General features: G+C 50.4%; 2 protein-coding genes across 6 annotated transcripts; one reads left to right on the top strand and one right to left on the bottom strand.

The window, feature by feature from the left end:
• Positions 1-1506: 1506 nt before the first annotated feature.
• On the bottom strand, positions 1507-10794 carry ADAMTS4 (ADAM metallopeptidase with thrombospondin type 1 motif 4). Of its 2 annotated transcripts, none has more exons than XM_513940.6 (9): positions 9735-10794; positions 8297-8620; positions 7911-8043; positions 7217-7387; positions 5701-5987; positions 5406-5592; positions 4979-5154; positions 3831-4006; positions 1507-3330 (listed from the first exon to the last, which is right to left on the bottom strand). In XM_513940.6, exons 1-9 carry the CDS (start codon positions 10365-10367, stop codon positions 2904-2906), a joined length of 2514 nt encoding a protein of 837 aa, XP_513940.2. In that variant the 5' UTR covers positions 10368-10794; the 3' UTR covers positions 1507-2903. The 2 variants fall into 2 exon arrangements, with proteins under 2 accessions (XP_513940.2, XP_016786405.1); XM_016930916.3 differs by having other exon boundaries at positions 1515-3169.
• Positions 9157-26199, top strand: NDUFS2 (NADH:ubiquinone oxidoreductase core subunit S2). 4 transcript variants are annotated; one of them, XM_009433904.4, is made up of 15 exons: positions 9157-9227; positions 13886-14219; positions 15174-15280; positions 18164-18354; positions 20950-21070; positions 21240-21352; positions 21614-21688; positions 21868-21945; positions 22085-22170; positions 22372-22491; positions 24131-24260; positions 25177-25272; positions 25446-25529; positions 25664-25721; positions 25956-26199. In XM_009433904.4, the coding sequence occupies exons 2-15, from the start codon at positions 14125-14127 to the stop codon at positions 25991-25993; spliced, it is 1392 nt and encodes a 463-aa protein (XP_009432179.1). In that variant the 5' UTR covers positions 9157-9227; positions 13886-14124; the 3' UTR covers positions 25994-26199.
• Positions 26200-26680: the final 481 nt, after the last annotated feature.

The following is a 26680-nucleotide window of genomic DNA, read 5'->3' as shown; positions in this document are numbered from 1 at the left end:
TTTTTTTTTTTTTTTTTGAGTTGGTGTTTTGGTCTCTCACCCAGGCTGGAGTATAGTGGCATGATCGTAGCTCACCATAGCCTCGAAATCGTGGGCTCAAGCAGTCCTCCTATTTTAGCCTCCCAAGTAGCTGGGACTACAGGTGCCACCACGCCCGGCTAATTTTTCAATCTTTTTTTTTTTTTTTTTTGGTAGAGATGGAATCTTTCTATGTTGCCCAGGTTGGTCCCAACCTCCTGGCCTCAAGCAATCCTCCTGCCAAAGTACTGGGATTACAGGTGTGAGCCATCTCATCCAGCCCAAAATTCTTTCTCAAGCAAAGGCGCCTTGCCCAGAGGGGAAAATGCAGATGTTTTATTCCCTCCCTCTCCTCAGGCATCAGGTATTCTGCCATTTTGGGGCACCTGGCTCCCTTACCTCAGATCCTTTTCCAGGTTATTCTTTTTGCCTTCTTGCCTATTTCCTGCCAAACCATATCCTGTTTTTGTTTTTGTTTTTGTATCGAGACGAGTCTCACTCTGTCTCCCAGGCTGGAGTGCAGTGGCGCAATCTTGACTCACTGTAAGCTCTGCCTCCCGGGTGCAAGTCATTCTCCTGCCTCAGTCTCCCAAGTAGCTGGGACTATAGGCACCTGTCACCATGCCCGGCTAATATATATATATATATTTTTTGTATTTTTAGTAGACACGGGGTTTCACTGTGGTAGCCAGGATGGTCGGTCTCAATCTCCTGACCTCGTGATCCGCCCATCTCGGCCTCCCAAAGTGCTGGGATTATAGGCATGAGCCACCGTGCCCGATTATTTTTGTTTTATGAAATTTTATTCTAATCTCACATCTTCTAGGCATTCTGCTGGGTTTACACTGGCAGATTCTGGAGACTCCGTTCCATCTTCAGGTAGTCACAGGGGTAACCTCTCACATGGCCATGACTATAACCTTTACTGTTTTGAAAATATTCTAGCATTTGTTCCCAGAACAACTCTGTGGGAGTAGATACTGTTAGTCCCATATGAGCAATCTAAGGCTCAGCATCAGTGACTTACCCAACACCACCCAGCTAATAAGACGCCGAGCCCCAAATCGAATCCAGACCCACTGGCTCCCACTCCAGTGCTCTTTCTACTGTTGTGAAACCCAGACCCCTCAACTATCGCCCTTATTACTAAGCACTCATTTGTGTTGATACAGTTGTTCTTGTTATTTGTTCTTGTTATCCTGCACCTTCATGTTCTTGTCAATTGTATTTGTAGCCACGTGCTTACTATGTTTCCTTCCTGTGATTGGGAACCTCCAGAGGTGAGGGATGGAATTTTCCTTTCTCTGTTGGTCCCTCAGAACCCAGGATAGGGGTCTGCCAACCAAAGGAACGGACCCTGAGGATAAAGGCAGGCACCATGGTTGTGGATCTTTGCCACCTTCAAGTGCATATGGAGAGTGGATGTGGACAGAAATTTGATAACAGTAAGTAACAGCAGCTGCTATTTGTTGAGCACTTACTAGATGCTGAGCGTTATGCTAGTTCTTTATTTACATTATTTAATCCTCACAACAAACTTCTAAGGGAGGTATTATTATTGGCAAATGAGAAATCTAATGCTCAGAGACATGGAGTTAGGATGCAACCACATCTGTCTGACTCCAAAAGGATCACATAAATAGCAGAATTCAATTTAAAAAATATGTACTGGGCGTGGTGGCTCACACCTGTAATCCCAGCACTTTGGGAGGCCGAGGCAGGTCGATTACCTGAGGTCAGGAGTTCAAGAGCAGCCTGGCCAACATGGTGAAACCCTGTCTCTACTAAAAATACAAAAATTAGTTGGGCGTGGCCAGGCGCGGTGGCTCACGCCTGTAATCCCAGCACTTTGGGAGATGAAGGCGAGTGGATCACCTGAGGTCAGGAGTTCGAGACCAGCCTGGCCAACATGGTGAAACCCCGTCTCTACTAAAAATACAAAAATTAGCCGGGCGTGGTGGTAGGTGCCTATAATCTCAGCTACTCGGGAGGCTGAGGCAGGAGAATTGCTGGAACCCAGGTGGCGAAGGTTGCAGTGAGCTGAAATCATTCCAGCCCTGGTGACAACAGCGAGACTCTGCCTCCAAACAAAACAAAACAAAACAAAAATTAGCCGGGCGTGGTGGCAGGAGCCTGTAATCCCAGCTACTCAGGAGGCTGAGGCATGAGAATCACTTGAACCCGGGAGGCGGAGGACGCAGTGAGCCGAGATTGTGCCATTGCACTCCAGCCTGGGCGACAGAGCGAGATTCTGTCTCAAAAAAAAAAAAAAAAGAAAGAAAGAAAGAAAAAAAAAAAGATAATCCCTCACTCCCTGAAGGCCCACCCTACCCTTGACTTTTCTTTTCCCAAAAAATAAAATTCAGGAAGAGGAAAGCAGAACAGGTTGTACCTCATACATAAGCACACACACATTTTCACACACAGACACACGCATACACACACCACTTATACCTATCACCACCACCCTGGATTTCCTAGCCCCAGGGTGAGGGCTATGAGGGGTCAGGGGTCAGGTTCCCCAGGACCCTAGTCCTTGTCCCCTTCCCTGGTGCTAAATAAAAGTGAATAAATACTAAATAAATACAACTGGGGCCCAGGCCCACCCTGCCTTCCCCCTCCCTCCTGTGACCTGCAGGGCAGAGGGGGCAGTTTAGATGGAGGGCTGTCTGTCAGCCCCTTCCATCCACTAACCCATCACTGCCTCCCAGGGCAGGAAACCAGGGCAGGGCCAGCCTGCGCATTAGGGCAGAGAGGAGGGGCAGGTCTCACGCCCACAGCCCCTCCCCACTGAGTCTTAGCATGAGGCAGCAACAGAAGCTCTCTCTTTCTCCCAGCTAAGTCCGAGGCCCCGGTGCCCAGAAAGGGCAGCCGGGATAGTGAGGTTATTTCCTGCCCGCCCAGGGGCGCCGCCGAAGGATCTCCAGAATCTGTGCTCTTCGGTGCAGCCAGTCCTGGGGAGTGGGGCGTGGCGTTGAAGGGGTCGGCCGGGGCACGAAGAAGCTGTATCGGAGGCGTGCGTCCTGGGGGTTGCCAGCCACTAGGACTTGCAGTGTCAAAGGCTGGGCCAGTGGCCCGTGGCCTGACAGTGTCTCTGAGGCTGCAGTGGCCCCGCTGTAGCGCAAGCTGACTGCCCCAGGCAGTACCACATCTGTGGGGGAGGGCATCAGCGTGTATTCACCATTGAGGGCATAGGAGCCATCTGGCAGCTTCAGGGCCAAGTAGATGCTGCGGTGGCCAGGGTTTCCCTGCTGCCGCACAAGAATGTGGGTGGCCCCCGCGGGGATAGTGACCACATCGTTGTATCCGTACCTGTGTGGAAGGAGTAGATGGGGAGCTCAGGATCACCTGAATCCCCTCAGCCTTCTGAGCTGTGCTTATGTGACTGTATGTGTGTACATGTGTGTAGATGGCTGTCACCCAATCCTATGTGAGCTGTTCGGTCTGGATCAGAGCTACATGCACATGTGCCCTACTGCCTCTTATCTCTGGACCTTTACACCCACTGCCCCCTTATTGAGTTGCCCTTCCAAGCCCCACTTCCTTGGTACCTGTCTAATTCCTACCCTCCTTCTGAGACTCAGCTCAGAGGTCACCTCCAAGGAAGCCTTCCCTGATGCCCACAAGGGCACTCACAACACCCTGTTGCGACTTCGGATGAATACATGGGAAACCGCACTGCAGCTGCCTACTCGTCTATCTCCCGCTAGACTGTGAGCTCTTTGAGAGTGGAAACAGTGCTGAGTTCCCCTCTGCATCACTAGGACCCAGAATGTCCAGGAAGGTAGAGGGAGGAATGATGGTGAAAGAACCTGAATTTCCTGAAGGAGCCTGACTGCTTGCTGCAACCAGAACCGTCCCCTCCGCACACCATGCACTTGTCAAACTTCTTCTTGGAGCCAATGATGCGATCACAGCCAGCATGGATGCATCGGCCCTGGACACAGACCGAGGAGCTGTCCGGGGAACAGGGGGTCCCATCTACCACCTGAGGAAAAGAGAAAGAACAATGCTGAAGGTTCCTCCTAAGTCAAAAGGGGTTGGTAAATCAAACGAGACCCATGTCCCATCAGGGAAGCAATGTCGTCGGAAAAGTTGGATGAAGTAGGGGATGTAGATGGGTGAGTGCCAGCCACCATGTGGGTGATAATCATAACAATAATAATTATTATCACATATAACATCTAGCCAGCATTTTCAGAGCACTGAGTATGAATCAGGCAGCATGCTAAGTGTTTTATAAACACAAACGTAAATCTCACCACCACTATTTGAGGTTTTTAGGGATGGAACGTTGAGGTTTAGAAAAGCTAAAGAATCTGTCCAAAAGCCACACAAATGGCAAGCAGAGGAGCCAAGATGGGAAGTGCAGTCTGTCTGGTCCCAGCACCAAGCCCTAAACCTTGATGGCACTGTCCCTAAATGGACGCTAGAGGGCAGCCAGCCTGTAGAAATTCTCAGGTTGGGGCGAAGGGAGCAAAATGCTGCTGGGGCTTGTTTTTCTTTGTGCAGCCTTCAACCCACCACCCTATCACAGAGAGGGAGTGTAGGGACTTCAGTCATCTCCAGGAGGCCTGTCCATTGAGGGACTGGCTGTCCAGGAGCTGAATGAAACCACCACTATAATTTGACAGAGGAGCCCATGGAAGAGGGGTGAAGGACTTGCCCCAAAGGCCACACATTCGATTCTCACCAAATGCAGCACTAGAAGATGGGGAGTCAGAGGAAAAGAAGCCACGGGAAATAGGATAGGCTAGAGGGACCTATTGGCCACATATCTGGAGTCTGGGGCTCGTTTTCCTGATACCCATGTACAGATAAGTCTGAGTGGAATCCTGGACTGGGCTGGTGTGGCTGTAGGAACAGGGTTACTTTGGGTGATCTTTGTTATCAGAAAGCAGAGGGAGCACTGGGGGTGTGTGTGACCATAGACAGGGCCTGGGAGTGTCCTGACCCTCACCCGTGGCTCCAGCACATAGTAGTAGCCCAGTGCCCGGGCCTGGCAGGTGAGTTTGCACTGGTCCTGGGGGGCCACGCCTGTGTAGCGAGGAACCCAGTCCATGGGCCCTGGGAAGCTCTTGAAGAGGTCGGTGCGGTGGTTGTAGGCAGCACACTGCTCCTCGCGGAAGGTCAGGGCTGGAGGGGTAAAACAGTCAGAGCCCCTCCTTCCTTCCTCACATCACCCCACATCCCTCCACCCAACCCCTGAGAACTCTAGACAGCACAGCTCTGCTCTTCCCTGCAGACGGCCAAGGACAATTCCCAGAGGTTAAAGGCACTCCCCACAGCAGCAGGGGAATCAACACCCCCTTGGTCTTGCACTCAAGGGACAGTCCTTCCTGCTCTACTGTCCCCTCCCAAGGGCTCCCATCCCCCCTACTCCTCACCTGAGCCAGTTGGGCAGTCCTCAGTGTTGCAGGAGCGGAAGCGGGTACGGCGGCCCTCACAGTACTTGCCACCATTCCGGGGGACAGGCCTCGTGCAGTCTCGGGAGGAGAACTGGACACCACCCCCACAGGTCCGAGAGCAGTCACCCCATGGTCCCCAAGGACCCCAGCCACCAGCCTGTGGAATCTGCAAAGGCACAGAATGGAAGTGGGGCATAAGTGAACTCTCTCCCGGGCTTAAGGCCAGTCCCCACACCCCCGGGCCCTTTACCCCACCCCTGCCCTAGGATCTCACATTGAAGTCCTGGAGCTGGTCCATGTGGAGGCAGCGACCACCCATGCAGGCCTGTGCGGGCCCGCAGGGTGTGCCATCGGCCCAGGGCGAGTGTTTGGTCTGGCACATGGCATGGCCATTGAGGTGGCCAGAGCACCAGAGGGCAGCACAGGGCGGCGGCAGCTGTGGACAATGGCGTGAGTCGGGCCCGAAGGTCAGCTGGCACTGGCGGTCAGCATCATAGTCCTTGCCAGGGAAAGTCACAGGCAGATGCAATGGAGCCTCTGGTTTGTCTAAGAGACAGTGCCCTGGGAAGGGGGTTGGGGCACAAAGTCAGCAATGGGCTGAGGGGAGCATTCAGGATTGCCAGCAGAAAGCTTAGGCTCCCCGGGGCCTGATGGAGCCTAGAAAAACAATCCTAGGACTATAAGAGGATTTAAATTTTTGTTATTTATAATTTTTATTTTAATTACTTACTTTTTTTTTTTTTTTTCTGAGACAGAGTCTTGCTCTGTCGCTCAGGCTGCAGTACAGTGGCATGATCATGGCTCACTACAGCCTCAAACTTCTGGGCTCAAGCAAACTTCCTGCCTTGGGCTCCTGAGTAGCTGGGATTACAGGCATGTGCCATGTCCAGCTAATTTTTTGGAATTTTTTGTAGTGATAAGGTCTTGCTATGTTGTCCAGGCTAATCTCAAACTCCTGGTCTCAAGCAATCCTCCCACCTTAGCCTCCCAAAGCATTGGGATTACAGGTGTAAGCCACTGTGCCTAGCCCTGTAAGAGGCTTTAATGGGCAGCTATAGTTTATTGGATGCATATTATGAGATGAGCATTGGCTAAATGCTTGACCAGCACTATTTAATCATGGCAAATACCTATGAGATAGGTACCGCTATTATACTTATCTGACATATCAACTACAAACACAGAGAGGTGAAGTAACTTACAGTCACACATCTACACCTGCTTAAAGAACAGAATAAGAGGCCAGGCATGGTGGCTTAATGTCTGTAATCCCAGCACTTTGGAAGGCTGAGGTGGGAGGATTGCTTGAGCCTAGGAGTTCGAGACCAGCCTAGGCAACACAGTGAGACCACATCTGTATTTAAAACAAAACAGAATAAGGATAGGAACTCAATTCTGCCTATTCTAACCAACTATAGAATATTTGAGTTTGCTTCTTATCAACATCTCTGCCTAGTGGCAGTCATCCTACTATTCTTGCATACCTCACTGCGTGACAAGGTAATCACCTCCTTCACAGCCAGCCCATTCCAGTGGTGGACAGTTCTGGCCCTCAGAAAGTCAGTTCTAATTCTACTGAGCCAAAATTCGCCTCCTCTAGCTATGGTATTTATTCTGGGAGGAAGTGAGAACTACACAAAGACAGCAGCATTTCTCACCCCTTCCCACACTGCAGAGGAAGCACACTTGGGGGAGGCAATTTGGTCCATGCAGAATGCAGCGGAAGTGAGAGTGCCCTGGAGGACAGGAATTGAGTGCTACCCAGGGAAAGGTAAGTGCCATCTGCTTACCATAGCCATTGTCCAGGAAGTCAGTGATGAAGCGGGCACTGCAGGGGGACCAGGGCTCCTCAGGATCCACATGAGCCATCACAGGGGCCATGACATGGCGAGAGGTGCTCAAAGGCCCATTCAAACTGATGCATGGCTTGGAGTTGTCATGGAGCATGTTGAAGACATGACCTGTGGGAGCAAAGGCCCTGATAGGATCTGAGGGTCCCTTCCCCATGCCCTGAGGGACTCCATAATAAATCTGGCTGCAGCTGTGGATGATCAGATCCATTACCCACCTCACCCTGCCCCCAGTCCTTTCCTTTATGGTACTCTCAGGGCTCCCAGTATGTAGCCCCGTCTCTTTCTCTGTCTCCTCTTCCCCCAAATATACTCAGGGTCCCTCCCTACCCACTTTTCCTTATAGCCAACATTCCCAACTGTGACCCCACCCATTGTCTCTGACTCCCCCTCCAAATACACACACACAGACACACACACACACACAGAGGAGTTCACAGTAGTTTCGACCAACTAATTTATTTAATAGAAAAATGTAAATGTATGTCTACACCTGGAGCAGAGAGGAGTAATAGCCCTATACCTAGGCCTGGGGGAAGAATACCTTGGGACCCCCATTAACACTGTGGTGAACTTGCTACCCCCTCCCCCACCTTCTCCTCCCTAATACCTTTCTCATCCACCCCTACTTTACCCAGTTCATGAGCAGCAGTGAAGGCTGACTGGAGCCCATCATCCTCCACAATGGCACAGCTCCGAGCCGGGTCACAGACGGTGCCCACATCAGCCATACCCAGCGTGTCGCAAGTGGAGACTCCACACAGGTCCTGTGGAGAGGGATCATAGAAGGTGCATAGACAGCCAAGACACCTGGGTCCATTGGGTTGAGATCCAGATTCCCGGGGACCTGGGCACTGAGGACCCAGCACTGTCAGGGCCTAGGTAGCCACACATGGCAGTGTGGCTGGGGCAAGGCACCATGTCACACAACTCCAGGAACATCATTTGCATCATAGTCTACGTAGTGGCCCTTCTTAGAATTCTGCAGTGCATGGCCTGCGGTGCTGACTGGGGCCTCACCTGACGGGTAAACAGAATGGCTGTGTCAAAGTGGTCAGGGTCCGAGTCCTCAGGGGTGTTGAGGCCCCGCTGCCAGGCACAGAAGCTGCGCAGGGTCTGGGCAGCACTGGGCCCCACTTGGGGCCCCTCCTCGCCTGACCCCAGGATCACTAGCCGAGTCACCACCAAGCTGACAGGATTGCGGATGCTTGGGTGCTTGAAGGCCTTGGCTGCTGCTGCCATCACTGTTAGCAGGTAGCGCTTTAGCCCCGCACCGTGGAATGCGGCCATCTTGTCATCTGCCACCACCAGTGTCTCCACAAATCTACTCAGTGAAGCAAAGCGCTGTAGAGAAAAAGGGAGAGGAAGATCCTGAAATAGCCTCTCAGACCCATGGGTTGGTCGATTCTCCAATCCCTCACTTCCTGGGTCTGGAACTCAGCATAGTCAGCTGGGCCCCACACACCCCACGGGATTCCTGACTCCTGGCGGGTCTTGGTTGGGCCCTTCCCCCAACGCCAAATCTCAGGGCTTTTGTGGTAACTCTGAGGAGTCAGCAGCTGGTTCTAAGAAGGGGAGGAGAAGGGGACGCCACATCCCAGGGCTGCGGGAGCCCCAGAGGTGAAAGCAGCCTGGACTGCCGTCAGGAGGGACTTTGGGGTTCTCCAGGCCTGAGTGTGGCTGGGGCCTATGGGACCAGGGCTAGAGGGCTGGGCTGCAACGTGTCTGCCCTGTGTGGTTGGAGGAACGATTCAGTCAGCAGCTAGGGCCAGGGCCAGAGCTCAGCGTGGCGGGTGTGGAGGGAGCGTCTGGTCTGGATTAAAGCTAGAGAGGGAGGAGGGAGGAGGGAAGGGAAGAAGGGGGAGACCAGGAGTGGGAGGGAGGAAAGGATGGAGCCTCAGGCAGCCTCGCAGTCCGGCCACAGTGTGGGAAGGGGATTGACCAGAAGGAGGTATGGGATACCCTCCCTCTCTTGCCACTCCTGCCCTAGTTTGCAGTTTGCCACAGTGATTTTAAAGGCAGCATCAGAAGCCAGACACCAAGCCCTAGGGCCTCAAACCTGACTCCTATAGCTGGGAGTGGGGGATGAAAATCAAATTTGGAGCAGAGAAAAGAGCCAAGGCCAAGGGGCTGTTAGGAGACCTTTACTGCTGGGGATGGTGTCAGTAGGAGATGCCATGGCCAGGAAGGGGTGGGGTGGGAAGAGGGAGCAGTTATTCCCAGCCCAGAGTCTATGACCCACCTCTGAGAACCCTCGGTGGGTCTCGCTAGGAGAAGGGTGAAGGGGAGAGGCCTGAGCCTTACCAAGAAAGGAGGCTCATGGAGAAAGGAAAGGCAGGCAGAAGGGAGGGAAGCAGAACGGCCAGAAGTGGAAGTGGGTGGAGAGAGGGTGAATAGGGGTCAGTAGGACAGACATGGCGGGAGGACACCGCAGGACACAGACTCCAGAGATGCCTACCTTGGCTCTTCGGGGTCTGGGGCTGGGGCTTCCAAGAGGAGCCTTGACGTTGCACATGGGACCTTGACCGCTGGCAGGACTCTTCCGGCGTAGGATGTGAGCCCCAGGTCCCCCAGCGGAGTTAGGGGTGCCTCCCTCCAGGGGCTGGAGGTGGAGTTCAGCCCCCCGATATTGTAACACGCCTAAGAGGGCTCCCCCATCCCAGTGCAGAGATGCCACCGACTCCGGATCTCCATTGATGGTGCCAGTCAGGTAGGTGCCAGGCTCTGCTCCACCCAGCAGCTCAGGCGCCTGGCCCAGGTACTGCACTGTCAGCCCCTCGACCTGCACACCGGAGTCCTGCTCCAGCTCTAGTAGCAGCGTCTCCCCAAAGGCCTGCAAGCGGCACAACAGCCTGGCAGGGGCGCCCGAGCCAGGCAGGACGCTGCCGTTGAGCTTCTCTGGAAACACGATCTCCTCCTCCCGGGGGAGGGGGCTGGCCAGCCGGGCTGAGGGCAGGAGAGAGGCCAGCAGTAGCAGAAGCAGCCACACCAGCCAGGAGAGCGGCACAATGGGGAGCAGGAGGCAGGGTTGGGCTCCCCACAGCCAGCGCCCTGCCAAGCCCCTCCCGGGATGCGAGCCTGTCTGGGACATGGCACTGGTACTGCAGCTGGGAGGGACTGAGGCCGTCTGGGGCACCAAGTCCTCCACACCCTAGCTTTGGAAAGCTCCTCTCTGTAGCCTGGGGGCTTGGACTCCTGCCAAGGTCAGAGGCAAAGTTTTCAGAAGGGCTGGGGACCGTTAAAGGAAATGGAGAAAACTTAGTCCTTGGGCTTGGGAGAGGTGCCCAGGGGTCTGGCTTCTCCAAACTCTCCTCCTGAGCCCTCCTTTCCTGGATCTTTGTCTCTCCCTGCCTGTGTCTTCTGCAGCTTCTCTGGCCTCTCCCTCTGTAGGACTCTGTCTGGGCCGCTTCTGTGCCTGCCCTGTCTCTGCCTTCTTCCGCTGTGCCTTTGTCTCTGTCTCTTTCCTCCTCTGTCTCTCTCGTGCATATGTGTCTGTGGGTCTCCCTGTGGGTTCTCCCCAGCCTCTCTCCGCGCCAGCTCTTTTAAGCATGGTGAGCCTCTGCGATTGATTGGCTGATCTCTAAGCCACTCAGCTGAGCTCTGTCGGTGGGACTCAGATGGGTGTATCATCGCTTCCCAAAAAAATGGGACTTGCCCAGGGGAGGGGAATCTCTAGCAGCCGAATGGATAATAGGCACTGGGCCAGCTGATGACATAGCCTTTTCCCAAACCCCACAATCAGCCCTCAGCTGTCTCTTTCCCTTTTTGGTGGGACAGAGCCCCAGGAGAGGCAGAGAGTGAGGGAAAGGGCCTGGCCGGCATGCACAGATAGGATCACGGTCCTGGGAGAATTCCTGCTCTTATAGTCTAACCTACCATGGCTTCTCTTTTCTCAAGGCTCCCTCATGCTGCCCTTTGGCCCTAGTGGCTGGTTTCCAGGGCTGAGGGGACTGAGTGAGCTGCCTGAGAAAAGAGGGTAAGGAACAGGTAAGGAGGCATCAAGAGGGAAGAACAAATAAAAGAGGTAGCTTGACATGGCTCAGGATAGAACTGAGCAGCTGGGAAGAGTAAAAAAGGCAGAACATTGGGGGAGGCAAGGAGACAGTGATCAGGGAGTTGACTGCCCAAAGGTAGGATGATCTTGCTTGGAATGAACATACAGAGGCGGCAGATGACAAGGCAGGAGGGGTTAACGACTTTTCCTTTTATAGAAGGCGGATCCAGGGTGGCACCTCCTCTTTTCTAACGTCCCTTCTCTCCCTCAGGATCCCCCTTCCTGAGTTACCACTACCCACCCCCTCCAAAGCCCAGAACAGCCATTCCGCCTCCATTTCCCCCCAGGGTTCCCCCTCCCCACTTCCTGACTCCCCATTTCCCTGGCCCAGCTCCCAGTAGCTTCCCCCAGGCTTTTGGCCCTGCTCCTACCCACTCCCAACTGCCCTAAACCCTCCCCCAGCCTCAAGTCAGCCAGCCCCCAGCATAGGCAAGACTTGCTCTCAGGAACCCAGATTCACCCAGTATCAATCTGGGAGAATCCCCACCTGGCTCCTACCATCCACCCCACCTTGCTCTGAGAACCCAGTGGTTCCTGGAATATCTAGTCATCTTTTCTTTTTAATTCTCCCTGGGGCAGGGAGAGGGTGGAGACAGCATTGTGCATATAGGGAAATTAGGGTACTGGGAGAAATCCATTGCCTGGGGTGGGGAAAGTGGCTGGGGAGGAAGAGGTGGTGTTAGGGAAAGGAAGCAAATTATTCCTTTGGCTTTGGATAGGAGGGAACTCGGAAAAGAGGTCTTGGGTATGAACTCTCAAGGTAAGAAAGGGTTCAGAAGTAGGGGCAATTTCTGCTCACCCCATCCTCTGGCTGCTTGTTTCCCCAGGAAATCCCCAGGAAGGAGAGTGCAGTCAGCAGTCTCTTTCCTTTCCCAGAAGTGGACCACCTCCTCCTGCCTCTATTCCCCTATTCACTCTGCTTTGTCACCTCCTGTCCCCCGCATATCATATCCGTCAGAATACTTCCTTTCCCCCTCCCTTCCTGCTCAGGTCGGTAATACCTGCCCTGGTGCCTATTACTTCCTGGATCACCCACCCCCTTGTGACTGCCAGACCCACCTCTTGACCCACCACTTGCCTGACCCTGGTTCTAAGCCAACGGGGCTGGGACTAGAGGAGTCGGACAAGGGGTGGGAGACCAGAAGGGGCAGGGGCAAGAGGAGCTATCACCAGAGAACTCTACTGCCCCTTTCCACTCCCCTATTTGAGATGAGGACAAAGGGGGTGACTAAGCAATGAAAGACAAAGGGCTTTAGAGTGGCTGCAGCAGTGTGTGTGGGGGTGTTGGCAGCAGGGAGAAGGCACAAAAGCTGCAGTGTCCTAGGCAGCCCCTCAGGAGCCCCCCACCCCAGTCCCAGCTCAAGCTGCCTCCAGGGCCAAGCAGCCCAGAGTCTATCCTGACTTCTCCCAGGCTGGATCAAGGCAAATAAATGCAGTCCTTCCCATCCCCCACCACCATGGCCACATTTGCTGTGTTTCAACAATAGAAAGAAGGCCCAGGGAAAGAGCAAGGAATGAGGACAACAGAGGGACCAAACCTCTGCCCTGGCTCTGTGGCAGCTGCCTTGTCTAGCCCAGGTCCTGGTCAGTTCCCACAGCTAAGGATCTGGCCCCACCCTTTGGTACAGTTCCCATTAGGTCAATTCCCAGGCCAGAAGTCTGGCTTTCCCCTCTTTCTCTGCAGTGAAGAATTCCACCATCTCTGCTTCCTGGTCTGTCTGCCTCACCCTGCTGCGCTGCTGGTGGGCTGTGTCCCTGGGATCCTGTCTAGGGGATATCTGGGGAAGGCCTCTTTCCAGGCTCAGAGTTGGAGAGTTGTACAAACTCTACGGGTGGGTGGCCCAGCTGGAGTTGGGCTTAGAGGCAGAGGGAGAAAACAGGAACTAGCCTCTAAGGCTGGAAGAATCTTTGTCCATACAGAATTGTGATCAGACTCCTGGTGCTACTACATTTCCATGCTGTTGGCCATTACCCAGGAGGGCTATAGCAGGGTCAGAAAGACGTTAGGGAAAAGAGGCTGACGCAAGACGGAAGTGGGGTGTGAGGCATCTCTAAGGGCGCTTCCTGGGTCTGTGATTCTGTAGGTTCGGGAAGCCCGGAGGATGTCAGGGTCACCCACAGTGGACCTCCACTCCCCCATCTGGGATGAGGTGGCTCCTACACACCCCGACACTCCCCTCCGCACCACCAATGCCGGCGGCCTTGGCATCCTATTCTTTTTTGTTTTGGTTTGGCGGGAGCTCTCAGACCCGCCCAGCCCCACTTAGGCTTCTTTCTCCAATCTCAATTTATGACATCTGGAAATTAGCTGGCTTTCCCAACTCCTGTCTTTTGGATTCAGTGATGGGAAAGTAATTGGCAAAGCCTGGGGCTACCCTATAAGGGCAGGGCTCAGATACAATCCGAGAGCAGGACTAAAGCATGAGGGCGGCCAAGGCGGAAGGGAGTAGGGAAGGAAGCGCCGCGCGTTTCCAAGATACGCAGGCGGGCTCGGCGAGAGAACACGAAGTATCTGCCCCACGCAGGAACGGCAATTTTCCCTTGCTCGCTCCTAGAAAAGCCAGCCAGGAGCTGTGGGAGGAACCGCCCTCAGTAAAGATGACCGCAGTCACTGTTATCTAAACGCAAGTGAAGCCGAGTCACAGGACCCGGATGTTGTCAGTTCGACGGTAAACGACCCTGCCAGCTTCCAAGAGGGCGGCTTCACTGTGCGAATAGGTGAGAAGCCAAGAAGGAGGCGCGCTGGAGTTACTTCCGCCCGGTTCTCCTTCCCGCAGTCTGCAGCCGGAGTAAGATGGCGGCGCTGAGGGCTTTGTGCGGCTTTCGGGGCGTCGCGGCCCAGGTGCTGCGGCCTGGGGCTGGAGTCCGATTGCCGATTCAGCCCAGCAGGTGAGATCGAGGGCAGCTCTCGACACACTTTCTCCAAGGCTAGGGTTTCTCAGGTTGGGGACGCTTTACTCCCCCAGAAAATAATAACCCAAGCCTGTGACCCCATTGTCCATCCCTGATTTCTTGGGCTACGGGATGCAGTGGCGCCCACTCTGGCGAGGGAGGGGAGAGGGTCTAGAGTTCGTTCGTGCCGAGGTGAAATCAGCGGAGTGGGAGACTCTGCTTTTTAGCTTCAGTAATTTGAATGCACCTCTCCTGTCATACCTGAGTAGAGCTCAGCCAAAGAGCCAGAATGCTCGCTCTCTCTGTCGTTGACCTTGAACAAACACTTTTCTCACGTTCATATTCACCTGGTTGATAATATCAATACGATGAAAATATGAAGAAGCTAGGATCCCAACCTTGCATGCCCAGGGGTGATGGGTGGAGTTATTCCAGGAATAATTTGTTAGTAGGAATGGAACCTCTAGAGTTCCAGCTTATTTTGCCGAAGCTACATTAACTTCAGATCAGTGACTTGGCATTAAAAAATCCAGGACATTGGCTGGGCGCGGTGGCTCACACCTGTAATCCCAGCACTTTGGGAGGCCTAGGCGGTCAGATCATCTGAGGTCGGGAGTTCGAGACCATCCTGACCAAAATGGAGAAACCCCCGTCTTTAAAAAAATACAAAATTAGCCGGGTTTGGTGGCGCATGCCTGTAATCTCAGCTACTTGGGAGGCTGAAGCAGGAGAATCGCTTGAACCCGGGAGGCAGAGGTTTCAGTGAGCCAAAATCACACCATTGCCCTCCAGTATGGGCAACAAGAGTGAAACCCAGTCTCAAAAAAAACAAAAAACAAAACAAAACAAAAAAACAGGACATCCTTCCTGGGTCCCCTTGAGAGTGAATGGGAACACAGGAACCAAACACTGTTCAGGCCCTTTGTCTAGGATCTGTCTTTAACTCCTCAGAGGTGTTCGGCAGTGGCAGCCAGATGTGGAATGGGCACAGCAGTTTGGGGGAGCTGTTATGTACCCAAGCAAAGAAACAGCCCACTGGAAGCCTCCACCTTGGAATGGTGAGTGACCAGAGTTGCTGTCCCAACCCACACCCATCCCTGCCCCCAGCTGATTTCCTTTTCTTTTTTTGAGACAGGGTTTCCCTCTGTCTCCCTGGCTGGAGTGCAGTGGTGTGAAAGTGGCTCACTGTAGCCTTGAACTTCTGGGCTCAAGGCAACCTTCTGTCTCAGCCTCCCCAGAAAGCCGCAACAACAGGCCTGTGCCACCACAACCGGCTAATTTTGAAAATTTTCCTTTTGTAGAGACAGAGTCTTGCTATGTTGACCAGGCTGGTTTCAAACTCCTGGCCTCAGGTAATCCTCCCAACTCAGCCTCCCAAAGTGCTGAGATACAGGCTTGAGCCACCATGCCTGGCCTCCAGCTGATTTCTAAGTGCTCTTGAGCTCTCTGTCTTAGGCAAATTTTAGCCCCTATCCTGTTTGCTTCTTTCACCACGAAATTCAACAGACATAATAGTGATAACAACAGGTATTTGTGAAGTAGAGAAGGAAAGGAAGGATGTTGCAGAAGAAAATAAAGAATGGGTCCCAGTAAATACCCAAAAGTCCCTACCAATTTAAATATTAATGCCAGCTTTTCCCATGTTCAATATATTTCAGGTTCACTACATTATCTCCCTCTCCAGACAAGGTGGTGGTTTTCCCGTTGGTAACCAAATGAAACCTACATGAATACAAACCATTTTTTTTCCTATCAAAACTAGCTCTTCCTTTTGACTTTTGATTTTGATCAGTGGCACCCTCATTCTCCTAATCCCTCAGGATTGAAACTTTTTAGTCATCTTTGGCTGTTTTATCTTGCCCTCCATGTCTATGTCCAGTAAGTTACCAAACCATGTAGATACTTTCGTAATGTCTCATATCTGGTCATCTCTCCCTTTTAATTTTTATTGCCATCATTCTTATTCAGATGTATCTTGTATTAGACCCTGATTATTTTAGGAGTCTATTCACTGAGTTTTTGCCGCTGATGTTGTCCCCTTTCCATCTATCCTATACAATGTCATCACCTTCATCTTCCCCAAACATTATTTTACCATGTTATTCATACTCTTGCTCCAAAACCTTCAAAGACACTTCCAGTTACTTTCCACAAACTTACAGTAACAATAGCTGAGTGCTTACCGTTTGCCAAACATTTTCGTATGCATTATTTTGTTTAATCTTTACAACAGCTCTATGAGAGTATTACCCCAGTTGTGAGGAAATTATGGTCTAGGGAGATTAAAACTTGATTAAAGGCCGGATGTGGTGGCTCACACCGGTAATCCCAGCACTTTGGGAGGCCGAGGTGGGTGGATCACCTTAGGTCAGGAGTTCAAGACCAGCCTGGCCAACATGGTGAAACCCCGCCTCTACTAAAAATACAGAAATTAGCCAGGCGTGGTGGCACGCACCTGTAATTCTAGCTACTCAGGAGGCTGAGGCAGGAGAATCGCTTGAACCTGGGAGGTGGAGGTTGCAGTGAACTGAGATCGCGCCATTGCACTCCAGCCTGGGTGACAGAGCAAGACTGTCTCAAAAAAAAAAAAAAAAGTTAAGGACACACAGGCAGATTTGTACTCGGGTCTGTCAGACTCCAAAGCCCATCATGAAGAATTTTGGTGGAAAAGATGGGCTCTGGTTTCAAATCTCCACTCTCAATTTACCAGTGAATAAAGTGTCTATTTATAGCATTATTTTAAGGATTAAATGAGATAACATGTGCCTGGTACATGTAAGTCCCCTATAAGTGTTCATTGTTATTAATGATATGTACAGATAATTGAACCACTACCCCCTACTTTGTCCCAATACTAATCATCCCTCTCTTGGGAAGTCCCAATAAGAGTTCCATGGATGTTTACTTCCTTGTTTCTAAGATTTGGCCCATGTTGATTTCATAGCCTGGAATGGTTCTTCTCCCTTCTAGCTATCTAAATCATTTCCTATATTTAAGCTCAGATCCTACCTACATGAAGTCTTTGCAGTGTTCTTTCCTTCTTTTAAAAACTTAGTGGCTAAGGCACTTTCTTGGTTACTTATAAATTTGGCCTCTGTTCCTAGTTTTTCACATGTACTTCTTTCGCAAATTAAAATGTAAGCTTCAGATTAGGTGGGCATGGTGGTGTGCGCCTGTAGTCCCTGCTACTCTGGAGGCTGACACAGGAGAATTGCTTGAACCTGGCAGGCAGACGTTGCAGTGAGCTGAGATGGTGCCGCTGCACTCCAGCCTGGATGCAGAGTGAGACTCTGTCTCAAAAAAAAAAAAAAAAAAGGTAATCTTCTTGAGGGTAAAAGTTCATTTAGTGGGAGTAAGCATTAGGTATACATTTCCTGACTGGTTGGCCATTCATTGGATACATTTGGAGGGCAGTATATCATAGTAGTTAAGATGTTTGGATCCTGGAGCTAAACAGGCTGGGTTAAAATCCTGGTTCTGCCACTTACTAGTTTTATGATCCTGGAAAAGTCATTTAAGCTCCATGGCCTCAGTTTATCCAATGAAATGGGGATAACGATAGTACCTATTACTCATAACAGTTGTTGTAAGAATTAAATCAATTAAAGTGCCTAAGGTAGTGCCTGGCACATAATAAAGCTATATAAGTGTTATCTATTATTAAAAAGATATTCTATGCACACTGACTATGAACCATCAAAAAAAAAAAAAAGGTATTCTAGGAGACATAGAGTGAGATTCATGGTGTCTGTCATCAGAAAGTTTAGATCTTCCTTTTCCCCATCTAAGGGTCCTCTTCCTGGTTATAATGGAGATTAGGAAATTAACAAAGTATGGAATGGTGAGTTAGAAAATCTATAGGGAGAGGCTAACTCCTTGCTGTCTTTTGGGGGATCCCAAGGGAATAACCATGTGGCTCTGAACTATTTCTTACTTCTCAGATGTGGACCCTCCAAAGGACACAATTGTGAAGAACATGACCCTGAACTTTGGGCCCCAACACCCAGCAGCGCATGGTGTCCTGCGACTAGTGATGGAATTGAGTGGGGAGATGGTGCGGAAGTGTGATCCTCACATCGGGCTCCTGCACCGAGGCACTGAGAAGCTCATTGAATACAAGACCTATCTTCAGGTGTGGGGGGTGAACAAGAGCCTTTTGGCGGGATCTGGGGTTGCTTTAGCCTGGGACTTTGCCAGTTTGCTGCCCTTAAAATGTGAGGGGTGGAAGGTGTTGAGAGGAGTAACCCGTTGAGATTACTCTTGGTTGGGTGGATGGAGGGAAGTGGCAGGGGATGCTTGAGTCATTAGGATTTGGTTTATTCAGCAGCAGTGCTTTGAAGCTGGAGCTATACTCAGCTTTTCTCTGGCTGACTTTTTGGCTGGCCCCTTTGCCATTACTTGAGTGCCTCAGTTTCCCTGCTCTTACGTTAGACTAGTGCGTCAAAGCCAGTGTCCCTAGGGGCAGGGAAAGAGAAAAGACATTAGCTCGCTAAGTTTAACAGCTGATTCTTGTATCTTCCAGCTGTCTACGTTTGTTTTCAAAACATTCAATGAGTCAGAACAACTCAGAGAGGGTTTATGACAGTTTGCCATTTTTAGGAGAATTGTATAACCCAAATGATGAAGGTCAGATTTGAAGGAGTTGGATCTCTAATAGGAATCTGAAGTTTTTTTCTTACTGTCAGGAAGAAAGGTCCTGATAACAGGATGGTAGGATTAGGATTTAGATCCAGCCCAGTGTCGGGGAGAACAGTGACTAGAATGTGATTCCCCAAGAGAGCCTCGGCGATGACAGTTTCTGGTCCCGGAGTCTATGGGTTAACCCCTGTAGCATTAGCCCCCGTCACAGTGACATCAGAATAAGAACAGGCTGTCCCAGCTAGTAGCGTCTTAGCTCCACCCTCTTCCTGGAAGCTGAAGCTGGTTCAGCAGACAGCTAGGACTTGGCTTTTTGGCATTCTGGAGGAAGGACCATTTCTACCTGATGCTCTGTCTTCCTTAAATACCTCACTCTGGCCGGGCGTGGTGGCTCACGCCTGTAATCCCAGCACTTTGGGAGGTCGAAGCAGGTGGATTACTTGAGGTCAGGAGTTTGAGACCAGCCTGGCCAACAAGGTGAAACCCCATCTCTACTAAAAATACAAAAATTAGCCAGACGTGGTGGTGTGCGCCTGTAGGAGAATCACTTGAACCTGGGAGGCAGAGGTTGCAGTGAGCCAAGATGGTGCTACTGCACTCCAGCGCCTGGGCAACAGAGCAAGACTGTGTCTCAAAAAAAAAAAAGATTAAAAAAAAAAACCCTCCCAGATACTCTTAAGACTGATTGCCTTTCTCCTTCAGTATCTGAAGTTTTTTGTTTGTTTTGTTTTTTTCCCTACGGAGTCTTGCTCTGTCGCCCAGGCTGGAGTGCAGTGGCGTGATCTTGGCTCACTGCAACCTCTGCCTCCTGAGTTTAAGCAATTCTGTTTCAGCCCCCGGAGTAGCCAGGATTACAGGCACGCACCACCATGCCTGGCTAATTTTTTTTTTTTTTTTTTGAGACGGAGTTTCACTCTTGTTGCCCAGGCTGGAGTGCAATAGTGCGATCTTGGCTCACTGCAAACTCCACCTCCCAGGTTCAAGCGAGTCTCGTTCCTCAGCCTCCCAAATAGCTGGGATTACAGGTACTCACCACCACGCCCAGCTAATTTCTATATTTTTAGTAGAGATGGGGTTTCACCATGTTGGCCAGGCTGGTCTCAAACTCCTGACCTCATGAGCCACCCTGACTTGGCCTCCCAAAGTGCTGGGATTACAGGTGTGAGCCACCGCGCCTGACCAGTATGTCAGTTTTTTTAATTTTTATTATTTTTTGAGATGAAGTTTTGCGCTTGTTGCCTAGGCTAGAATGCAGTGGCATAATCTTGTCTCACTGCAACCTCTGCCTCCTGGGTTCAAGTGATTTTCCTGCCTCAGCCTCCCAAGTAGCTGGGATTACAGGCATGCGCCACCACGCCCTGCTAATTTTATATTTTTAGTAGAGACGGGGTTTCTCCATGTTGGTCAGGCTGGTCTCAAACTCCTGACCTCAGGTGATCTACCCGCCTCGGCCTCCCAAAGTGTTGGGATTATAGGCGTGAGCCACGTGCCCGGCCAAGGACTCTTGACAGTGGTATCCTGGAGCTAGCTCATACGGGCTTGCAAGAGTGCAGTTGTTAAATTTTCAGGAGTTTTGTGAGCCAGTTGTTGAACATAGCCATTGTCAGAAATTAATTTATATAAGTTTATGATTTAATACATTATATTAAAAGCAAAGGTAAGATTAAATATTCAAAGCTCATCACTTCATTATTTTACCACATTTTACTATGCTCTGCCTTTGAGGTATTTGCTTTGAATGTGTCTGTATGGTGGAAATACTGTATAATGGTGTGGTATTCTTCCCAATGCTGCATTCAGTTACATGATATTGGTAACTTAAAATTGGCCATTGTGGGAGTATTTTTACCATGGAAATTGGCAAACATGACAAATCAGAGTCCTCCCTCACTTTGGAGAGCCAGTTTTTAAACATTTACTAGAATACTACTGGTTTTTGGGATATTTTACCTGCCTTGTTGGGGCTCCTGAGACTAGAAAGGCTTATACAGCACCAACTTCTGGTGCCGACTGAGAGCAAGGCTTCAGGCAGCCAGACTGTGGGCTCCTGAGCCTGTTAGATGTGACCCACATTCCTCCCTCTTCCCAGGCCCTTCCATACTTTGACCGGCTAGACTATGTGTCCATGATGTGTAACGAACAGGCCTATTCTCTAGCTGTGGAGAAGTTGCTAAACATCCGGCCTCCTCCTCGGGCACAGTGGATCCGAGGTATGTCCCCCCGGCTTTTTCTTCGGCCCACTGTGAGCATAGCATAGTGCCTTTTCCACCACTTCCCCGTTGAACCCAAGCTTAGTGTTCAGACCCCAGGCTCTGCCCAGACCTCTCTGTCCGCCTCAGTGCTTGGCTCCTATATCCTGTCTTCTCCTTGTCTTCACAGTGCTGTTTGGAGAAATCACACGTTTATTGAACCACATCATGGCTGTGACCACACATGCCCTGGACCTTGGGGCCATGACCCCTTTCTTCTGGCTGTTTGAAGAAAGGGAGAAGGTAAGAGTGGGAGGAAAGGATAGGAATAGGGAAGGAAGTGCAGGAAGTAGAGAAGGTATAAAGGAGGCAGGAGATTAAAAGAAGAGAGAGAACATGGGAGAACATTTAGAGGGGGAAGGTATGTTTAACTTGGGTTATATTTGTAGAAACTATATCATGAGGGGTTGGTTGGGCACAAGAAGGCAGAAAGTGGGGGAGTAGGCCATCATAGGACCTGGGGGCCTGGGACTTTGACACTAATTCCCAGCACGTTCTATGAAGATGTTTGAGTTCTACGAGCGAGTGTCTGGAGCCCGAATGCATGCTGCTTATATCCGGCCAGGAGGAGTGCACCAGGTGAGCAGGTCCCCGGCTTCCCCAAATGTCCAGCCCAGGCCTATTTTCCCTGTGGCCACTGGAGGGCAGTGCTGGATGATGGAAACTCCAAACCTGTATCGCTGGGGGAGGGGGTGCTGAGAGGGCTCTCCTTAGTGAAGGCTATGCCACATTCAATAGCACTTCCGTTTGGCTTCTAGGACCTACCCCTTGGGCTTATGGATGACATTTATCAGTTTTCTAAGAACTTCTCTCTTCGACTTGATGAGTTGGAGGAGGTAAGCTAGGAGTCAATGGGAAAAATCTCTCCCCCACAAGAAGGGCTTGTGGGGTTTTATTCCCCAGTTGTAAAGAAATACAGAGATATTTGAAGAGTGTGAAGAAGAGTATTAACACACCAGTTTTCTTGATCAATAGTTGCTGACCAACAATAGGATCTGGCGAAATCGGACAATTGACATTGGGGTTGTAACAGCAGAAGAAGCACTTAACTATGGTTTTAGGTGAGGGGAATACAACTTCTCTCCGTAGGAGTGGGGGTGGGAGTGGGGGAGTTCCAGCCTAATATCTTGTCTTTGAAGACTTGTTGGCATCCTCCTAGTCATACCCTGAATGTGAAGGATCAACAAGGGAGGCTAAGGAAGAAGGAGCCTCCTTACTTAGTTTGTGGAGAGTGGCCCTTATTCCCATTATGCTCTCCACAGTGGAGTGATGCTTCGGGGCTCAGGCATCCAGTGGGACCTGCGGAAGACCCAGCCCTATGATGTTTACGACCAGGTTGAGTTTGATGTTCCTGTTGGTTCTCGAGGGGATTGCTATGATAGGTAAGGCCCCAATCCTTTCTTGGCTGATATTCCAGCTAGTTTCCCCTGCCTCACTCTTCTCTTTGCCACTTCCTTCTTTACCCTACTTCTCAGTGTCTGTGGGAGCTCTTGTGTGTGTTAGACAAGGTTGCTCTCAAAACACTTTCACATATATGGAATCTTACTTATTTTTTTCCTTTTTGAGACGGAGTTTTGCTCTTGTTGCCCAGGTTGGAATGCAATGGCACAATCTCGGCTCACTGCAACCTCCGCCTCCTGGGTTCAAGTGATTCTCCTGCCTCAGCCTCCTGAGTAGCTGGGATTACAGGCATGAGCCACCACGCTCAGCTAATTTATGTATTTTTAGTAGAGACGGGATTTCTCCATGTTGGTCAGGCTGGTCTCAAGCTCCTGACCTCAGGTGATCTACCCGCCTCGGCCTCCCAAATTGTTGGGATTATAGGCGTGAGCCACCACACCCGGCCTATGGCATTCTTTTTATCTTTACATTATCCTTGTCTTAGATGGAGCTAGCTTTGGCTGCATTTTATAGCTGAGAAAGCTGAGGCATAAAAGTTAGGGATTAGCTGGGATTATTCTTCAGGAGTGGTCGAGGCTAGAATCCTCCTGATCCAGTGTTCTTTCTAGTAGATCCTAAGCTTCAGATTCTCCTCCTGGGCCAGGCACAGTGGCTCATGTGTGTAATCCCAGCATTTTGGGAGTCCAAGGTGGGTGGATCACTTGAGGTCAGGAATTCAAGACCAGCCTGGCCAACATGGTGAAACCCCATCTCTACTAAAAATACAAAAAATTAGCTGGGTGTGGTGGTACATGCCTGTAAGTCCAGCTACTTGGGAGGCTGAGGAAGGAGAGTTGCTTGAATCTGGGAGGTGAAGGATGCAGTGAGCTGAGATGGAGCCACTGCATTCCAGCCTGGGCGACAGAGCGAGACTCTGTCTCAAAAAAACAAAAAACGAAAACCAAAAACAAAGTCTCCTCCTGTTTTCTCACCCTGAGCCAGATTTGTTACTGGGTATTTTGTTTTTTTTATTTTTGTTTGTTTTATTTTTTGAACCTGGTAGCTACTGCTGTTATTTTTGTTTGTCCATTTGACTCTCACCCATCCTGTGGTCCAAAAAGTGCTTAAGGAGGTAATTAAAGAAATAAATACTACAGGCCATGTTCTGAGAAAATAAGGAGAGGGTTTGGGGAAGCACCCAAGAGTAGAAGCAAAAGATTACAGGGGGCTGGGGTTGGTGGCTCATGCCTATAATCCTAGCACTTTGGGAGACCAAAGCAGGCAGTCGCTTGAGCTCAGGAGTTGATCAGCCTGGGCAGCAAAGTGAAACCTCGTCTCTACAAAAAATATTCGGATGTGGTGGTGCACGCCTGTAATCCAAGCTACTTTGGAGACCGAGATGGGAGGATCACTTGAGCCCCGGAGTTCGAGGCTGCAGTGAGCTGTGAAACCCTGTTTCAAAAAAAAAAAAAAAGACTACAGGGTTTATATGGGTGGCCAAGCCAAGCAGAGATGCTGTACTTGGAGAAAAGAGTGGGGAGAGTTGACCTAACCCTTTTGAGGTTGGCCAAAGGGCATCCTTCCTAGCCCCATACCTGCTCCTCTGACTGTTCTTCTCTTGCTCTGTCTCATCTTCTTGAGGTACCTGTGCCGGGTGGAGGAGATGCGCCAGTCCCTGAGAATTATCGCACAGTGTCTAAACAAGATGCCTCCTGGGGAGATCAAGGTTGATGATGCCAAAGTGTCTCCACCTAAGCGAGCAGAGATGAAGGTTGGCTGCAGGGAGGGGGAAAGTGTGGGGTGTTGGAAAGGGGCCAGTGGCTGGGGAGGAGTATCCTTGGATTAAATCCTATCTTTCGGTTTTTGTTTGTTTGTTTGTTTGTTTGTTTTTGAGACAGAGTTTTACTCTTATTGCCCAGACTGGAGTGCAATCTCGGCTAACTGCAACCTCCGCCTCCCAGGTTCAAGCAATTCTTCTGCCTCAGCCTCCCAAGTAGCTGGGATTACAGGCGTGTGCCACTACGCCCAGCTAATTTTTTGTATTCAGTAGAGACAGGGTTTCACCATATTGGTCAGGGTGGTCTCGAACTCCTGACCTCAGGTGATCCTTGGCCTCCCAAAGTACTGGGATTACAAAGCGTGAGCCACCACGCCCAACCCAGTTTTCTTTTTATAGAGAATTTACTGTATAGTAAGAGATTCGGGGTTTTTTTATTTTTTTATTTTTTTTTGAGACGGTGTCACGCTCTTTCACCAGGCTGGAGTACAGTGTCATGATCTTGGCTCTCTGCAACCACTGTCTCCTGGGTTCAAGCGATTCTCCTGCCTTAGCCTCCCGAGTAGCTGGGATTACAGGCACCCACCACCACGCCCAGCTAATTTTTGTATTTTTAGTAGAGATGGGGTTTCACTCTGTTGGCCAGGCTGGTCTTGAACACCTGACCTCTTGATCTGCCCACCTCAGCCTCCCAAACTGCTGGAATTACAAGCGTGAGTCACCGCACCTGGCCATATAAGAGATTCTTAATCTCCCATAGCTCTCCTGTTTTATTCTGTATCCTCTCTGCTTACTGACTGACATGTGGCTTTAGTCTCCCTGAGGGTAGAGATTATTTTCTGTGCTGGGGGAGGCCTAGGAGACAGAGTTTGGATATGGTTTATTGATGCTCCCTGTTTCCTCTCTTCAGACTTCCATGGAGTCACTGATTCATCACTTTAAGTTGTATACTGAGGGCTACCAAGTTCCTCCAGGAGCCACATATACTGCCATTGAGGCTCCCAAGGTAAGGAGAGGAGGGGAAGGAAAAGACCATATGTAGAGTAGGTAGCTAAAGATAGATGTTTAACAAAACGCTCATTCATCAATGAGAGAGAAAACAGAATGAATAGAGGTTTTGTTGGCAGAGAAAAATACTCTTCATGTTAATACAGACACCCAACCTTCTTCCTTGAACAGGGAGAGTTTGGGGTGTACCTGGTGTCTGATGGCAGCAGCCGCCCTTATCGATGCAAGATCAAGGCTCCTGGTTTTGCCCATCTGGTAAGAATCAATCCCAGTAACTATAACTCCAATGAATTAAACCTGACCTTGGTTGAGGTTTTTATGAACTCTTCTTCTTTCTCCTCCCACCTTGCAAGTCTTAACTAACATTGTTGCCATCTCAATCTCCCTAGGCTGGTTTGGACAAGATGTCTAAGGGACACATGTTGGCAGATGTCGTTGCCATCATAGGTACGAGGCCTATTGTGTAGTAGAGGTATCCTAGACAAAGGAGTTCGGGACACCCACTGGGGACAGAAGGAGAACACTTCCTGTTCACCATAGGCCATGGCATGGACTCGGGTCCTCAATCTTTTGAGCACAGTAATGGGTTCTGGATCTTGGGTAACACCACTTTTTTTGTTTGTTTTGCCTCACAACAGGAAGATAAGTAACATCACTTTTTTCCTCCATCCTCTCACCTAGGTACCCAAGATATTGTATTTGGAGAAGTAGATCGGTGAGCAGGGGAGCAGCGTTTGATCCCCCCTGCCTATCAGCTTCTTCTGTGGAGCCTGTCCCTCACTGGAAATTGGCCTCTGTGTGTGTGTGTGTGTGTGTGTGTGTGTGTGTGTATGTTCATGTACACTTGGCTGTCAGGCTTTCTGTGCATGTACTAAAAAAGGAGAAATTATAATAAATTAGCCGTCTTGCGGCCCCTAGGCCTAAACTTCTGGTATCTTAGTGTCTCAGTATCTTAGTGTCCTTCACTCGGACTGTAAACCTAAGAATGTTCATTAACCCTCCATTCCTGTTAGATTCAGTCAGGTCTTAGCAATTTTTCCTGCTCGTCTCCACCCCCTTCTCTGACTCTTGTCCTTTCCACTTCTCTATTCCCCATTTCCTCTTTCGCCTCAGTTCCCTCCTTGCCCAAACCTTCTCAGTGCCCACATAACTTGGTAAACCACTCAAATCAAGACCTGGGGTAAAGTTGGGAGGGAAAGGGCTATAGTGGGGTCTGAGGGAATGTTGATGGGCAGTTTCACACAGATAAATCTCTGAACCAGTCGGGCGCAGTGCCTCACGCCTGTAATCCCAGCACTTTGGGAGGCCGAGGCGGATGGATCACCTGAGATCAGGAGTTCAAGACCAGCCTGATCAACATGGAGAAACCCCATCTCTACTAAAAATACAAAATTAGCCGGGCGTGG

This window comes from Pan troglodytes, chromosome 1 (genome assembly GCF_028858775.2).
Source record: "Pan troglodytes isolate AG18354 chromosome 1, NHGRI_mPanTro3-v2.0_pri, whole genome shotgun sequence".
Lineage (NCBI taxonomy): Eukaryota > Metazoa > Chordata > Mammalia > Primates > Hominidae > Pan > Pan troglodytes.
This window is presented reverse-complemented; position numbering and strand designations above follow the sequence as displayed.

Bases quoted from the DNA above. Each gene is read 5' to 3' on its own strand.
- ADAMTS4 (XM_016930916.3), bottom strand. From the start codon at position 10,367: ATGTCCCAGACAGGCTCGCATCCCGGGAGGGGCTTGGCAGGGCGCTGG. The intron at 7,388-7,910 runs GTAAAGTAGGGG...TTGCTCCCACAG, and splicing joins CACTGCTGCTCATGAACTGG to GTCATGTCTTCAACATGCTC. The intron at 4,007-4,978 runs GTGAGGGTCAGG...TCTTTTCCTCAG, and splicing joins ACTATGTGCTGGAGCCACGG to GTGGTAGATGGGACCCCCTG.
- NDUFS2 (XM_009433904.4), top strand. From the start codon at position 14,125: ATGGCGGCGCTGAGGGCTTTGTGCGGCTTTCGGGGCGTCGCGGCCCAG. The intron at 15,281-18,163 runs GTGAGTGACCAG...CTTACTTCTCAG, and splicing joins GAAGCCTCCACCTTGGAATG to ATGTGGACCCTCCAAAGGAC. The intron at 24,261-25,176 runs GTTGGCTGCAGG...TCCTCTCTTCAG, and splicing joins CTAAGCGAGCAGAGATGAAG to ACTTCCATGGAGTCACTGAT.